We start from the raw sequence: 17,993 nt of genomic DNA on the forward strand, positions 1-17,993 counted from the left end.
TGTTGTAGTTTTTCTCTTTTTTGTTAGTTTTTTTTTTTATTAACTTTTTATTGAAGTTAATGACTGAAATACAATAATTTAAAGTTTTTTAATATTTAAATTTATTTCAGTTGATGTTTATTTTAGTTAAAGTAACAAATGTTTTTTTTTAGTTAACTATAATAAGACAATGTGTTCAGATAATTTGATAAACTTATTAATTTAATTAATATTTATTATTTATATTGATTAATTTAGTTATTTTACACTTGCATTGAACAGTTTGAATTTGTTTATGACCTCGATAAACTTTTTCTCTAAAATCTACTTAAGTGCATGAAATTACTTTGTAGACAACAGTGTTGTTGAAATAAAGCGGAAATATAAATATTAGATGAAAAGTAAAAAATGTGAAATGTTGGAAGAACTGAAAGAAATAATTTCAAGTTGAAGTGCTGAAATTACTAAAGCTGAAATAAAAAGTAAATTAAAGCTTAAAAGAAATAAAAATGACAAAAGCACATAAAATACTAAAACTGAAATTAAAATGAAAGCTGAAAATAAAATAAATAAATCTGATTCAAAATAATAAATACTTCAATAGTATATAAATAATACTAAAACAACACTGGTTAGACAAATATAAATTGTGCCTACATACAAACTTGTTTTTTATTTTTTAAATGATAAGTTAGTGGAAGGAAAAGTAAATATAGTTGACCTTATAATATATATTACATGTACAACTATGTAATTCTCATACATCCATCCATTTATGCCATATTTGATTGGATTACATTAGTACTAAAAATTTGGAAAGTCAATGATTTATAATGTGAATTTCATCCATTAGATGGCGTTACAGCACAAATAAGGGGAAAAGCACAATACCTGTTGTGTTTATTAGACATGATCCATTGAATGGTTTTGTCCCTGTGTATTAATGACAAAAGAAGAATTCAAAGTTCATGATTTTTCAGTGTATTTGGGTCGTTTTGTTGATATATGATTGTGTGTTTGACAGGTGATTGACATCAGTAAGAGTGTTGTTAACATGATGGCCTCTAAAGTGGAGGTGGTCATGAAGAAGGCGGAGCCTATAACTTGGGCGCGTCTGGACACGCCCCCCTCCAAAGCCTCAGCCGACCAATGAGAAGAAAGAGGATCAAGACCAAGAGAAAATGATCGATTAACTCCCGCCGACTCGCTCAGGCTCTCAGACAGCAGTGATCAACTAAACCTGCATCCTCACCCGCTGTATGATCTGGCAAATCTGTGAGATTATTGATTTACTTTATTGGATTTCATAATAATCTGATAATATAGATTGTGAAGGATGAGCGCAGCCGCAGACTGTTCTTGCTTTACACTCTAATCAGTTTAGATGTGAATGAAAACGAAGCTGTGAGGGATAGGACATTTACACCATCTTTATATTAATATAATAATAATATTAAAACTTGATCAAAATAAAGTAAATATCAAACTGATGCATACAGATACCTAACTAACTATCTTTAACTGTTGGAGCTGCTGCAAGTTTGATTATTTTTGTATGACATTACAACAGTCAACTAGTAATTTTACCAGTTGGTTTTATTAATCAGGAACTCGTAATTATGGTAATTCTAATATGACATCAATGCAGCATCACTTTTTCTTTTGTCCCCCCTGCATATTATTTTTTTCACTTAATTTGTGGAAATGCTAATTTCATTATTTCATAGAATGAAATATAAATGTTTTTTTTTAATCTACTGTCCATGAGACTCTCTCATGTTACTGTAAACATTAAACTATTGTGCTGTACTCTCAAATGTGTGTAACTTCAGGAGATTTTACTTGCTAAATCTAATTTTCATATAGCATGCAGTCTCTATATTTTATTGTTGTAAAACACTGCTTTATTAGAAAGAATTTCTCTGGAAATTGTTTATAAAACCATCCCATTGTCACATGAATGTTATATATATATATGTAACAGTCGCGGCTTCAACAACAACAACATTTACAAAGTATGACAATGAAAATCTCAGGTATTGTTTATGTGCTTTTCTTAATGTTAAAAGTGAGAAATGAGTGTGTGAATATCAGTTTGGGTGACCTTTATAGACACACAGAGCGACAATGGATAGGCTAACAGAATGGATAATCAGAAGAACTGATAAGAATGTAAATGCGTAACTTGAAATGCAACACGAGTCGCTTTGGATAAAAGCTTCTGCCAAATGCATAAATGTAAATGTAATAATTCACCTCAGATCCTGATTATAAAACATAGAAGAACTTCGAAATTGTCAACTCGTTGTGATCAAACAAGTCTGTTCAATGACAAAGATTGTTTCAGTCGGTGTATTTTCAATAATGTTAAAGTAGTGTAATAATTATTCATTATTTGTCTATTTCGTTTGCAAAGGCTCTTCTGATTGGTTGTGACTCGAGATTGATTTTGTCGCGTTGAATCTTATCGTATCGGGTCTGATTTCACAATGAATTCAAGTTCAGAAACAAGTTCTATTTGCAATTTTTGTAATTCTACATGTGTATGTAAGAATAGTTTTACAAATAATTCTCTCAAATGTCACAATTTATGCAAGATTTACAAGCAAAAAAAAAACATTGCATTTACAATTAACAATGTAAGTCAATAGAAATGTTCAACTATGACCTTGTACAGTACACTTCATCAAAAATAACACTGTAAAACCTGTAAAATATGTCAGTAGTGATTGCCTATTGGTTCTAGATCAGGGTTGCTGACAGTAACATTAGTCAACCCTAACTGAATAATATTGTGAACTAAATTAAAGAAATTAATGCCATCCCGGCAAATCTCTTTGGATGAAAGAAATCTGCTTAATATTGACGATCTATCCGCTCGCTCGCACTTGCTGCGTTTGATCAAACATTGACATGTTAACTATTTTGCCGACATGTTGTAGTCGTGCATCAATAGCATGTTTTGAAAAGCAGATTTAAAGGAAGTCTGTCTCTCCGACGGCCGGCTTTAGCGTCCCGGCGGCTGCGTTGACGGTGAAGGCAGAGATGCTGATTTGGCGTTCGACCTCGTCCCAGGCCTTCTGCGGGTTCACCGCATTCTCGATGTCGAACAGAGCGTCATAAATCCCTGGGAAAGACTCGCCTGCGTATTTATTGTGACTGCTGGGTGCGAAAATGACATGCCTGGAAGAAACGAAAGAGAAAAAGACAAACATGTTGTTTGTGCATGTACCAAAAAACATCCAATCAGACACAGGTAATACTTAAACTGATCCACAAAACACTGTTGAGTGGTTATTACCTTCTTAATGGAAGTACAGGTTATGCTAAATTTGGCATTTGACAGTGCATTGTGGGTAGGAGCAAACTATACCAAGAAAAAGCCGTTCTTTAGAGCTCTAATACTAGAAAACGTACGTCATTGTTTCTGTTTTTAGACTTAAACCACTAATCCTAAGTATTAAACGTGAGTTATGAACTTCACAGTGTAATGATAGATTGTGCTTTACCTGTAAAATGGTCTTCCAGGCAAACCCAACGGATCAATGAAAGCTCTCTCTAAATACATCAGCTGATCATTTACCATCCGCACATCCAGGGCACTGAGAGACAGATAAAGATAAGGTAACAGTTGTAATGTGTCATGAGATGTGACACAGGAACACGTCATCATATAACAGGCCGTGAGACTCTATAACAGCACTGTGACACAACACCTAACCTGTGCGTAAACTCAAACCTAGCGTTTTAGTGCTGAAGACTGTGCTGTTGTTTTGTCATTCATACTTAGAAGTGTCGAGCTGATCAAGACGCTGATGAAAGTCTCGCGCTGCGACCGTGAAGTTCTCAACCGCTGAGAAGAGAGAGTCTAGAAACACATGATAAAGAAAGAGGTTGACTGTCAGGAGATAAATCAAGAGTTTTGCATTTGACATGGAAATAACTGTGTGGAGAGATGGGATGCATCCAAACTATTATACTCATGTCTATGGCACACTTTATTTTACGTGCAACACTCTTAAAAAATAAAGGTTATAAAAGGGTGTTTTTGCAGCGATGGCACAGAAGAACCAGTTTTCAGTGATCAGTTTTTAAAGTGGACCTATTATGTCCTTTTTCAAAGTCTTTGTTATGTTTCATGCTTGAATGTTGAAAAAACATATTATTTTCCCATATTCTCCATTGTTGCAGCTCCTCTCTTCCCAGTCTGTCAGTAACGCTCTGTTTAGTTCCTGTCTCTGTGAAGCCCCTCCTTCTGAAAAGCACACTGTGCTCTGATTGGTCGGCTGGAGGACCAGTGTTTTGTGATCGTGATTCTTTGGTCATTGGTTTCAACACTCTACTAACTAACTCAACCAGGCCCCGCCCCTTTATTGTGCATATTAATTATTTAAAAGAGGAATATTGTGAAGTGTTCATTCCCGGAAGAAACTCAAGACTACAATGGAGGCGTTTCAGGGAGTTCAGAAACAGTGACACTGATATAGAGAATAACTCAAACATGCTCAAACAGCAACATTACACACTAAAGAAAGATGAACATGGGAAAAAAAGCTAAAGGAATTTTTCTGAGTGTGAATAATATTTTAATCATCTGAAGAAATGTTTTTCACTATAAAGAATCTTTTGTGTAATGGAAAGATTACATGGATGTTAAAGGTGCTTCATGAAACTTAATGCCAATAAAGAGCCTTTATTTTTCAGAAGCCGTGTTTCCACCGCAGGAACTTTCCCCAGGAACTAGACACTTTCAGAAATCGGTGTGTTTCGACTGCAGGGACAAGGGTCTAAATAAAGTTCAGGTTAAATATTTCCCCCTCAGAAAGTCCCTGCTGGCGAGGTAGTACTTTTTCAAAGTTCAGGAACTTTAGGTGTGGGACGTGGGCGCTGAACATGCGTATCGGTTGAGATCATGCCGCATTTTGATTGGTTGACTCCACGCAGCATTTTATTTCAACCACCATTTTTAAAAGTCTGTTGGTATATGTTTGGTATTCACAGTTTTAAAAATACGACAGATGGACCAACGACGAGGTTCAGGCTTTATTAAGCTAATTTGCCTAATCTTCACGGTACTTTAGACCGCGGTGGAAACGCAGACAGCAACAGCTCTGGGGGAAAAGGTTCCTGGGACAAATTGTTCCGGGTAATTTCGGTGGAAACGCGGCTAGAGTGCATAATTTGAACATACTAATCTTGCATATTAAATGATGGATAGTTTGCATACCGAATGAGATGCCGAACTGCTGCATGGCGTCAGGATGCTTCAGTGCTAGCTGGTGAATGCTGTTAGCGTATTTGCTGAGAGACGAGGCGTATTCTGTACAGTCCAGAGGTAAGATCGGAGAATCAGCCAAACTGAAGATCAGTCCACCTCGAACACGGGCCACCGCCTCCAGCCGGCGGAAACTCGGGTCGTAGAAGCGCTCCACGATCTCATAGGTCTCGTACACGCTGTGGTAAACCGGGTAACTGCTGTAGCGCTCAGTTTTCTGGGGGAAATGGTGGTACAAAACAATTGAAATGCTGCAAATTTAAAATCTATTTTGCGTAGATGTAAACACTGACAGGACTTAAATAAATACAGTGTTGCACACAAACACACTCACTCGGTTTTTGGTGTATCTTGCCCTTCCAGACGCAATCCCTAATCTGATGAAATACGCTTCAAAATCACTACCAGAGCCCAGTTTACTGATCCTGCAGGGAGAATACACACATCTGAGATGCATGTCATGAATCTATAATCAGTCAGATGGTCTTATAGATGATTATGATCATCATGTTCCCGAAGCTGCACGTCAGTACCATGGTGCATCTCTGTCTGTGGAGTTGTCTCGTTTGTGCCAGCTCTCGTACAGACTCATGCCCTCCTCTCCTTCCTCTGGACTCAAAACCTTCAGAAACATCACTTATTTACACTATCACATATTAACATCACTTGCATTTAGTGAGAATTGTTGATAGAAAAACAGAACGATAGAACAATAGATAGTAAGACAGACAGACAGAAAGAAAGATACATTGATCTTAATGAACTTTTCTAAAATGAATCTCACCTTCTTTGTGATGTCATAAACAAGAGTGTGTAGGGAGGGGGTGCAGTCGACCCTCAGTGTGTACATACCTGCGCAAACACACACACACACACACACTCCATTATGAGTGTATCTCTGATAGACAGACAGTAAAAGTAGTGTTGATCTCGGTAAAAGCAGCAAATGCAGAGTTGATCTCATCTTGTTCAGATACTGTGTGTGTGTGTGTGTGTGTGTGTGTGTGTGTGTGTGTGTGTGTGTGTGTGTGTGTGTGTGTGACTAACCCTCGATAGCAGAGTCTGCGTTGATGTAGGCCACGGCTCGCTCCTGCAGGACTCTGGCTTTATCCTGCAAACACACAGAAGAACATGCAGAGATACAGAGAGAGAGAGTAGATTCATGCAGTCGTTTCATTCATTCATTCAATGATTCACTGATTCTTTTGTTTAATCAAGAGTTCATTTTTACATTCAACTCTTCAATCATTTATTAATTTGTACATTCATTCAGTGGTTCATTCATCTTATCTGTCATTTGTTCATTCAATCAAGCATTCATTCATTCATGATCATTGAATCAAAATACATTAATTATGTATTCAGTCACTCATTTGTTCCTTCTTTCATTCATCTGCTCGTACCTCTGCCCATTCTGTGGATCCCAGCAGACCAAACTCTTCTGCATCCCAACTGGCAAAGATCAGCGTTCTCCTCGGCCTCCAACCTGACACACACACAGACACACAAACACATGGTCATCACCAAAAGACACTGAGAACACAAGAAGTGTCCTGTTTAAACGGCATTAAACTAGACGGTGAGATGACACACACCTCTCTTCATGAGTTTTCCAGCCGCTCTGACGTTCTCGTGCACCACAGCGGCTCCTGACACGGGATCAATCCCTCCGAAAACCCAAGCGTCACGATGGCCGCCCAGAATCACGTACCTGTCTGAACACACACAACCAAACTCAACTAGACCGTATAAAGTAAAGCTACGCAAACTCTCAAACAGAGTAACCCCCAAAATAAACCAGATAATGTAATGTCACCTGGCTCCACGGCTCCTCGGATCCAGCCAATCACGTTGTAGATACGGGTCACCTGATTGTTGGTGTGGATGTTCATACGTACTTTACTAAAATATCACAAAGACAAAGCAATGCTTTATTCAATAGCTTCAGTATTTTACACGAGACTGAATGCATTCCTGTACTCTTTCTCAGGTAAAGGCCTGTTCACACCAAGGACGACAACTAACGATAACGACTAGGGCTTCATTATACATCGTTTTAGCATCGATATCACAGATAGTGACACTCCAGGATGTGCGATGTCAAGTATAGGGATTGTAAAGACCAGGAACCACGGATCAAAACTCACGCGATTCTCTGATTATTGCAAAGTTTAACCATTATAGAGCTAAAGTTCATTTGCACGTGTTTTAGGAAAATGTGAAAGAAAACTCAGTTTGGAATTGTTTTCTGTATTTAAGTCATTTTATTAAATGTATTAAATTTTATATGGTTCTTGCAGAAGCTCAAACGTGATGCGTAACACGAGATTGAACTCTTTGTTTCTCGCCCATCAAGCGAACATGCTTGAGCTTCTGTTTAACACAACTGCTGTGTGAGTTGATGAATGTCTATATGAATAAAATACTAAATTCAATCTGTTCATCATATAAAGTTACCGAGTCGCTTCAGAAAATTTGGACTAAACCGCTCAATTCCTGTGGATTAGTTTTACGATCTCTTTATGAACTTTTTTGAAGCGTCAGTGGTAGTTGTCAATGGAGGGACAGAAATCTCTCAGATTTCATCAAAAAGATCTTCATTTGTGTTCTGAAGATGAACGAAAGTCTTACGGGTTTGAAATGACATGAGGGCAAGTAATTAATGACAGTCAATTTGGATAAAAGCATCCACGAAATGCATAAAAAGAAATGCATGCTTCATTATGCTATTTATAGCCTGCTGACTCTCTCTCTCTCTGTGTGTGTGTGTGTGTGAGTGTGTGTGTGTGTGTGAGTGTGTGAAATGGGCTCACCAAACACAAGGCCATTGTGTAAACTGGCGGACCTCCAGAATTCACTACTGAAAAACAACAGGGCCACAGAAGTGTGTGTGAATCTTTCTGTGTGTGTGTGTTGTGAGAAGCAAACGTGTGGCCTCTGCCCCTTCATGAGATCGCCGAGCGCACAAACCTCTCTGCACTGCTGACATCATGCATTCAAATCAGTTAACGATTAGCAGGAGTGTGTGAATATGTGTGTGTAAGCTGATTAAGAGTGTGTAAAGTGTAAGTCCCACTTCAGAACAGCAGGATCAGCGGTTGTGGGGTTAAAAGTCGGGGATTTAATGGTTGAGGTTTTGACTTTGGTTCAGAATAGGAACTGTCTGACTGACTGAACATAATCACAGTTTTCTTCTTTAATTAAAAAACTTTTTATGATGCAAACAAGTCATTCCCTACATTATTTTCATATAAAATTATATCTTAAAGCAAGACACCACAGGTGAAATGATTTGAACTAATATATATCAGCACTGTCCATTAATCACAGTACATTAAGACTTATATTGCAAATTTCTGAAATGTTATGCTTAAGTATGGAAATGGGCATTATGTAATTAAATATGCACTATTGTAATACATTTTCAGCACAGAAATCTGAACTCTGGATAAACCTGGTTCATATTAGTGTTTCATTGTGGATTTACAGGAAGGAAAGTCTCGTACTTCTGCTTAAATGCGTCCATGAATCCCGGTCCAAGTCGATACGAGATGTTAAGTGAACCCTTCCAGTTATCCGGAGGAAGAGGCCCGCCCATGTGCCTACAGGAAGTGACATCATATAATGACTCGTTTCAGGTGAGGTAAAGAAACAAAATGTAAATTATATTGCAAATTTAAATCAATGAAACAAATGTGATCAACTTAGGATAAAAAAGAAAGAAAAACTGATTCCCTATTCAATTTGACTATTAAATATTAATTATTATTATTATTATTATTATTATTATTATATGATTAAATATTATTATTATTCAAAATAATATTTTTTTATTATTATTTAGGTTATAAAAATGAAACAAATCAATAAAAGAAATATATTACTAAGGCAATAAAACTATTGTAGGGTAAAATAAAAATAAGTATTTTATATTATAATTATTTTATTAAAATATGTTATTAAATCAATGAAACAAGAATGTGATCAGATTTAAACAGTTAAATTCATTCATTATGACTATTGTGATGGATTTTTTAATAAATAAAATAGTAAACTGTATATCAAACTAATCATAATTCTAACATTCTACCACTTGAACAAAATGTATTCGTTACACACAAGAGTTTGTGTCGAAACCAGTGGAAAATTCTGAGATGCTGACGAGACAATATCAAAAACAGTCTAGAAGAGTCTCATGACATATTGAGTAATCACTGAACTTCTAACCTTTAATGATTTGAGATCTAAGTTGCTTCTACCAAGTAACAGAAGGGTTTGCATATGAAGAACCAATCAAATTTTAGGGAAATTATGTAAAGTATCATGTCATTTTTGCCATGCTCCTATTCTATAAAAACTGTTGTATTCTTTTTGCTGGTGGGATTCTCTCTGAGATCCTCCGGCCGTGATTAAAGCATATTCAAAGGCATTGTCTGGAGTCTGTCTAGTTAATGCTGCACAGCAAGTGTGTCAGGGAAGCTTACTAGACACTTTGATAGTGTTATAGGAAAAGACTCGAAGCCAGTTGTCGACTTTAGAGTATAAAGATTATTAAGTGTCGACTGTAGACGCAGTGCTAGAGTATAAAGATTATGGGTGTCGCCCCAGATAAATGTATTATTAAGTGTCGACTGTAGACGCTTGGGTGTCGATTGGAGACGCCCCAGGTAATTAGGAGTCGGGTGCGTAAGAAGAAAAATCTACCACACTATCAAATAATATTTATTAATATTTATTATATCTGAAATCATTATTATTATTAAATATTATTATTACAATTATTTAAAAATATATATTATTTAAATTAAGTAAAATGAAACAAATTGATAAAGAAATATATTACGATTAGAATGATACTATTGTACTCTTGTATTAAAAATAAATAAAGTAAACTTGTGTTATAAATATAAAATAATATTTAAATATCATATTATTCAATCAATAAAACAAGCATGTGATCAGCTTAGTACTATTGTACTGTTAAATGAAAAAGAGTATTTTAAATAATTAAAAAATAATAATTTGTATGCCATCAAGTTGTTTTTAGCAGTGTCCGACTCACTGCAACAGGAGAACTGCATCATCATATCCAATGGGATGCACTGGAATCCCGGGAAGCCCCACTGCGTCCTCCATGCTGGACCGGTAGGTGTATTCTACAACACATTTAAAGTCACCGTGAAATCAAAATTGACAATTCTTGTCTCTTTATGGAACTCTGCAGTATTTATTATAAATGCATATAAATCCGTGCACATCATTATTCTTTTGTGGTAACACTTTACAATAAGGTTAATTTATTAAACATTAATTAATGTATATTAACTAACATTAACTAACCATGAGCAATTCATTTGTTACTGTATTAGTTAATCTTTGTTAACGTTAGTTAATAAAAATACAGCAGCTGTTCATTGTTTGTTCATGTTAGTTCACAGTGCATTAACTAATGTTAACAAAATTTTAATAAAGTATTAGTAAATGTTAACATTAACAAAGATTAACAAATGCTGCATAAGTTCAGTCCATTATTAGTTAATGTTATCTAGTTAATAACTACATTAGTTTGTTAATGTTAACTAATGAACCTTTTTGTAAAGTGTTACCTTTTTTTAAATTCATGTGCCTCGTAATCTTTATTCAAAATATCGTCCCCTCCCTCTTGCAGCAACATCTCTTCTCTGATGATGTGTTTACTGGCGCGAGGGCGGGGCAACCTGTCACTCAAATGAGATCGACCAATAGCAAACCAAAACCATCCAATCAATTTCCCACAGACAAAATCAAGCCCCGCCTTCATTTGTTCTTGTTCGAGAAGTCGTTTCACTCGGCTATACTATCGGAAGACTATCTTAACTTGTGTTTCATGAGACTAATGACCAGGAGAGTCTCTTTCGCACCTTTGGCAGGGTATCCAGGTGTGAGAGGGTCTCCCGCCCCGTTCAGGTTCAGGACGTTCCCTCTCTGAGCGCCTCCTCCTGGCAGGTTCCAGCCTTTGGGATACGGCTCAACGCCCTCCGCACAGTAATCCGCAGGGTCCGAGAACAGCACGATCCCTTTAGCTCCCGCTAACATCGCGTTCTTCACCTGCAAACACACACACAGACACACAGACACACAGACACAGACACAGACACACAGACACACACACACACACACACACACAGACACACACACACAGACACACACACAGCATTAGCTGTCCTTCAAAGCCCATAGGATTTTCTTTCTTATGTAGAGATTAAATTACTCGTTAAACATCACATCCAAACTACTTTTAAACGCTACCTTGTTCCCACGGAAGATTTTGCCATATCTAGCGATGACGATTTTTCCCGTACAGTTTATTCCCAACTCTCTCTCCAGCTTAAAGAAATCCTCCGTCCGTCCGTAATTAACATACACCAGTTCATCCTACAATTCACAAACACCAGGACAGGTACAGTAAAAACAGTAATATTGTGAAATATTATTAGAAGTTACAATAACTGATTTCTATGTGAATATATTGTAAAATGTCATTTATTCCTGTGATCAAAGCTGAATTTCCAGCATCATTCCTCCAGTCTTCAGTGTCACATGATCCTTCAGAAATCAGTATAATATGATGATTTGATGCTCAAGAAATATTTCTGATTATTATCAAGGATGAAAACTGCACACTTTTCAACAGCAGTTTCATAAGTTTCATAAGTTTCGAATGATGAAACATTATGAGAACAATCCTTTTATTTCATTTTGAATTAGATGCAATGATTAATCAAGCACAGATCATGCATTGAGACAATAAACAGGGTCAGTTTTGATTTCATGTTGATTTTACATTTGGTACGTGTGCATCACCTCTGGTTGACCTTTTGCAGAGAAAGCACTATAAGGAGGAACGATGTCGGTAACATCTTCATAACCTTCAGGGATCGGCTCAGCCAGAGAGGTGTTAAAGATCTGAGAGAGAGAGAGAGAGAGAGAGAGAGAGAGAGAGAGAGAGAGAGAGAGAGAGAGAGAGAGAGAGAGAGAGAGAGAGAGAGAGAGAGAGAGAGAGAGACACACACATCTGCTATTGATTGAATTATGCACTGTAATCACTATAAAACATCCTCTGACAGAGTCATGGACTTTAATCTGTCACCATCACAACCAAGCTGGAGCCGCTACTCGCAGCCTCACTCGTGACGAGATAAAGGCCTTAAAAACACACTTGCTCTTCATCAGGCTTCTGATGTCATGAGCGAGAGAACAGAACATGTTCAACATTACCCATGATGCTGTACAGAAAATTACACCAATCAGAGTCGAAAAAAGCAACACGTGCCAAAATAGCTCTTTAGCTCCGCCCACTCACATGAAGCAGCGAATGACGTGATCGAGTCGATCTCCTTACACTCAAAATATTGAAATGTTTGTATATACACTCACCTAAAGGATTATTAGGAACACCATACTAATACTGTGTTTGACCCCCTTTCGCCTTCAGAACTGCCTTAATTCTACGTGGCATTGTTTCAACAAGGTGCTGAAAGCATTCTTTAGAAATGTTGGCCCATATTGATAGGATAGCATCTTGCAGCTGATGGAGATTTGTGGGATGCACATCCAGGGCATGAAGCTCCCGTTCCACCACATCCCAAAGATGCTCTATTGGGTTGAGATCTGGTGACTGTGGGGGCCATTTTAGTACAGTGAACTCATTGTCATGTTCAAGAAACCAATTTGAAATGATTCGAGCTTTGTGACATGGTGCATTATCCTGCTGGAAGTAGCCATCAGAGGATGGGTACATGGTGGTCATAAAGGGATGGACATGGTCAGAAACAATGCTCAGGTAGGCCGTGGCATTTAAACGATGCCCAATTGGCACTAAGGGGCCTAAAGTGTGCCAAGAAAACATCCCCCACACCATTACACCACCACCACCAGCCTGCACAGTGGTAACAAGGCATGATGGATCCATGTTCTCATTCTGTTTACGCCAAATTCTGACTCTACCATCTGAATGTCTCAACAGAAATCGAGACTCATCAGACCAGGCAACATTTTTCCAGTCTTCAACTGACCAATTTTGGTGAGCTCGTGCAAATTGTAGCCTCTTTTTCCTATTTGTAGTGGAGATGAGTGGTACCCAGTGGGGTCTTCTGCTGTTGTAGCCCATCCGCCTCAAGGTTGTGTGTGTTGTGGCTTCACAAATGCTTTGCTGCATACCTCGGTTGTAACGAGTGGTTATTTCAGTCAAAGTTGCTCTTCTATCAGCTTGAATCAGTCGGCCCATTCTCCTCTGACCTCTAGCATCAACAAGGCATTTTCGCCCACAGGACTGCCGCATACTGGATGTTTTTCCCTTTTCACACCATTCTTTGTAAACCCTAGAAATGGTTGTGCGTGAAAATCCCAGTAACTGAGCAGATTGTGAAATACTCAGACCGGCCCGTCTGGCACCAACAACCATGCCACGCTCAAAATTGCTTAAATCACCTTTCTTTCCCATTCTGACATTCAGTTTGGAGTTCAGGAGATTGTCTTGACCAGGACCACACCCCTAAATGCATTGAAGCAACTGCCATGTGATTGGTTGATTAGATAATTGCATTAATGAGAAATTGAACAGGTGTTCCTAATAATCCTTTAGGTGAGTGTATATATGCATATCTTGCAATATATTGTTTTATACATATTCTCAACATTTGTAAATGAGTAGTTTTATTGTAGTTCACTAAAGCCGTTACCTTTATATTTTGTCCGATCGATTTTCAAAAGCTTTTTTGCCTCAAATCAAAGTTTGTAGTGTTGTGGTTCACCTCATGGCTGATTGGTTTGGTTCATGGCTTATAAAACTTTAACAATAACTATTTTATAATCCCTACGGGAAAAATTAATGAATAAAAATACTTCCCGGAACCAGCGCAGCTGAAAAACATTAATGCACTCAATGGTCACTCACAAATGTGTCTGTTCTGAAGAAGTGCGTGTGGGTGCAAGGAAACTGTGAGGAAAACATTTTGCAATTTTATAATTGTGCAACATCAGTTGCAATATCTAGAGGGAAGAGTGTCATCACTATCACTAATAACTTCAGGTTCTCTCAAAAGAAGCCTTGTTTGTGTGTGTTTGGGTTCTGGTTGTCAGTAAGTACCTCATTGCCCAGGTGGTCCACTATTGAGATGTAGTTGGGTCTAGTTTTATTTGGGTATGACAGCAACACGTCGTAGGGAACCAGCTCTACCGAGTCCAACCCAAACTCCATCCACTCGGCTCCAATCTGCTCCGCCAGATCCAGATTCTGCTGCGTTCCTGCCAGGTGTGGAAGCCTGGTGAACTTCCTATAGGAATATATATGACAAACATGAGACAAACATAATCTAGACTGGCTCCTCTCCAAATGGGAAGGACAACTAGGCTAGCAAAACATCCATCATTCAAATTACAACATTAATATTCATTCCACATAAAACACTCTTCCCTAAACTAAATAAAAACACTATTATTAAATAAACAAAATAAAAAGATAAACACTTTTAGTTCATAAATTACCTAAAAAGGATGCAACTCCTATATTTATATGACCTATAATCCACCAACAATACATGCAGTCGTATCACCACCTTACTGTATGTTTTAGATGCACTTAATATCATTCAATAATATCAGGACTAGTTTATCTGAAGGCACCTGAGATGGTGTTTAATATTCTCTGCTTGCATCTCATCCAGAAAGTCTCGCAGGAAGCTTTTCGATGCGTGTCCATGATTGACAGTAGTAGGTCGAGCAAACCAGCCTAAGATGATGAGAAACACACACCTGTTACACCAAACCAGGTCAGAAATATTAGCAATTCATCTGTTTAATGTGCATAAGAGGAATTCATGATGAAGGTGTCTGTTCAAAATTAAACATCATAAATGCACTCACTCTTAAAAATAAAGGTTCATAAAGGGTTTTTTAACAGAAATACTATAGAAGAACCAGTTTGAGTTCCCCAAAGAACCTTTCAGTGAACAGTTCTTCAAAGAAACGAGTGTAAGGAACATTTTAAGAATCTAAAGAATGTTTTGTACAATGGAAAGGTTCCATTAATGTTAATGATTCTTCATGGAACCACCAATTCTAATAAAGAACCTTTATTTTGTGTAACGTATCATTGAAAGCAACAATAAACAAAGTGAGCAAAACATCTGGGGTTCACACACCATTTGACGAATGGATTTTCATGACTTTTTTTACATGCAGATTTGGTTTAGCATGTTTATGAAAGAATCTAACTCACAGAGAGCAATTTTTAGCTAATGCAATATTTAGAGCTGAACATAATTACACAAAAAATGCATTCAGAAAATAAATATAGGCTACATCACTGATTTATTTCCATGAGTTTCCCAGATCTTTAAAATAAATATTTAAATTCGCTGATATTTCATGGTTGTGGGACCCTTGAACATTTCTTCAAGACTGTGTTTATCTGTAAACATATTTATCCAAATACAAAGTATTTAAACACATTTAAATAAAGATCTATGGGTCTCAGTATAGTCACACCTGTCCTAAATGCAGACATTCAAGACCTGAGGAATGCAGCAGGAGATCTGGACAGGTGAGACCAACAGGAATCAAACACCTCAATTTGATTTTGACCATAAGCAACGAAACATTAATAAACAGATGAGTTGTTACTTCTAACGAACCCTATTTGGCAACTTTGTGTCAATGTGTTTTTATGGCAAAATTATGCACAAAGGACAGTCTAAAAAACAACCTGTCTCGCGAGAGGCATTGCACATAATCAAAAATACTTATAAAGGTAGAGAAACTCACCAATAATAAAGCCAATCAAGAAGAAAGCTGTAATAACCGTTAACCGGCAGATCCAGCTGATTAATTTATCCTCAGATCCCATTTGACTAAGCGCCGCACATAACTTGTTGAAAGCTGGAGAACTAGAACTGCGAGCAGGAGAAGAGAGGAGAGAAATGTAGGCGGGTTTTGGTTGGCTTATGTTTAAAAGTTCATTGCAGCGAATCGGTTCCTTTGAGGGAAAATGATTCACCAACTCGCTCGATTCATCTATGAAGTCCTCGCGCGACATTTTACGCATTCCTCTTCGCAGTGACAAATGTTTAAACATCGCCGCTGATAATAAACTACTTCAGCTTACCTAATTAGAAGGCTAAAACCTAGCTGGTCTGTTCTCCCAAACTGAAAAGAGTCCCATCAAAATCAAACAACTCTGACTGACCATTTGAAGTAGCCTACGTAAGTGTGGCAAAGCCCTTCCAAAATATTCATCCAAACATTGACCTCTGCACTGAATTAATAATAAATTATAAATGTGTTCAACATTCTGCAACAAATATTTTTCGAATTTTCTAGACGTAAATTGAGCAGGATATATTATAAAATGTAGCGCATGGATTCGCAGACGAGCGCTGTGTCCCAATGTGAAGGCTGCATCCTTCGAAGGATGCATCATGTAGCCTTCCTAGGATTTCCTAATTGTGCAACCAGGTGTTCCCGATCACCGCTCCTGGCGCCAAGCAACGGTGCGAGAGGACAGCTGCCATCCTGATAATTCATTTGATATAATTGAGTAAACAGCTATGGAGCCAGAATTGGCTATTGTCATTTTTATGTTTTATATTTTAGCCTACTGGAGGACATGGTGAGGATGTTTCAGCCCCGGCGCTACTGGTAATGTATTTTCTGTTTAGCCCTGTTTGAATATAAAACCCAATTGAAAAAAAACCTTGAAAATATTAAGAAGTAAAATGCAACATACGCAGTAATGCAGTAGTAGCCTAATATAAATGCAAAACCATCATAAAAAACCCTGACAAGGAGTTTGTTTCCCCCTGCAGAATACATACCTTTAGTTTTACTCTTGATACTTTAAGTACATTAGAGTATGCAAGATAATTTTGCTTAAGGTTTTAGTAGTTTTTCCCCAATGCAGTATTAATAGTTATTAAAAGTACTTTTTTCAGAAAGCCGTCGATTGAGTCAGCCCTGCAAAACTGTTGGTAGACAACTTAGTGGACAGTGGAAATATGCACTTAAACACTCTGGAGAGCATCCCAGATGATGTCCCACCAGCAGAGAGGCCTTACCAGGGGCAGCCCATCCCGGTCCAGGGGCACAACCAGGGTCTCCCTGCTCAGCTGAATAAAAGTCTACATAATTTTTTCTTATTTTATGTAGTGTAAATTTAAATGTTTATGTTGATTTTGATATGTTTAATGTATGTTGGAAATAGTTGGAAAAAGTACTTTAATGTAGCCCGTGGAACAAATGATTTTCATTTACCAATTTTATTTGGAAAAAAAAAAGGTATATAAGAATTTGTTTCATGTAGAAATTATGACTGTCATTACAAAAATAAACAATGTCCAGAACAATTAATTCTCTTTTATTTACACATTTAAAGTTATAGCATAAAAATAATGTACAGAATTTTTATTTTCTTTTAAAAAATAAAAGTGAAAAAACGTTAAGAATATATAGAAAAAAAATATATTTTTCAATCATTCTCTCAAGAAGAGAAAACAGCCTGTCCATTCTCTCCCTACTCTCCTGTGCTCTCCTCGCCTCTGCCTCCCTCTCTAGTTGCATGTCTTCTCTGATCAAGTACAAAAACTCATCATCTGTCTCGCGGCCTTCGTGCTGCTGCTCCTCCTGCTGGTGGTGCTGCTGCTGCTGGTGCTGGTGCTGCTGGTGCTGCTGGTGCTGCTGGTAGTGCTGGTGCTGGTGCTCCTGC

General features: G+C 37.5%; 2 protein-coding genes across 2 annotated transcripts in view; one reads left to right on the forward strand and one right to left on the reverse strand.

Moving 5' to 3' along the window:
• LOC307167642 (NACHT, LRR and PYD domains-containing protein 12-like) overlaps positions 1-1,793 on the forward strand; it is a 29,277-nt gene extending 27,484 nt beyond the window's left edge. Inside the window, exon 13 of the mRNA XM_079886902.1 lies at positions 1,004-1,793. The gene's annotated coding sequence lies outside the window, so the exon portion shown is untranslated. The remainder of the gene's footprint in view (positions 1-1,003) is intronic.
• On the reverse strand, positions 1,010-17,623 carry naalad2 (N-acetylated alpha-linked acidic dipeptidase 2). Its single transcript, XM_079886760.1, has 19 exons — positions 16,058-17,623; positions 14,918-15,023; positions 14,382-14,568; positions 12,098-12,199; positions 11,543-11,668; positions 11,155-11,341; positions 10,317-10,410; positions 8,761-8,856; positions 7,071-7,156; positions 6,850-6,969; positions 6,658-6,740; positions 6,302-6,365; positions 6,039-6,106; positions 5,788-5,876; positions 5,589-5,679; positions 5,207-5,471; positions 3,766-3,847; positions 3,489-3,581; positions 1,010-3,162 (listed from the first exon to the last, which is right to left on the reverse strand). The coding sequence occupies exons 1-19, from the start codon at positions 16,365-16,367 to the stop codon at positions 2,955-2,957; spliced, it is 2,457 nt and encodes an 818-aa protein (XP_079742886.1). The 5' UTR covers positions 16,368-17,623; the 3' UTR covers positions 1,010-2,954.
• Between the last annotated feature and the right edge of the window lie 370 nt (positions 17,624-17,993).

This window comes from Squalius cephalus (genome assembly GCF_949319135.1).
Source record: "Squalius cephalus genome assembly, chromosome: 11".
Classification (NCBI taxonomy): domain Eukaryota; kingdom Metazoa; phylum Chordata; class Actinopteri; order Cypriniformes; family Leuciscidae; genus Squalius; species Squalius cephalus.

Coding starts and splice junctions, on each gene's coding strand:
- naalad2 (XM_079886760.1), bottom strand. CDS start 16,367: ATGTTTAAACATTTGTCACTGCGAAGAGGAATGCGTAAAATGTCGCGC. Junction 12,200..14,381: donor TGGACCACCTGGGCAATGAG/GTACTTACTGAC, acceptor TCTCTCTCTCAG/ATCTTTAACACCTCTCTGGC. Junction 10,411..11,154: donor ACCTGGATACCCTGCCAAAG/GTGCGAAAGAGA, acceptor AATGTGTTGTAG/AATACACCTACCGGTCCAGC.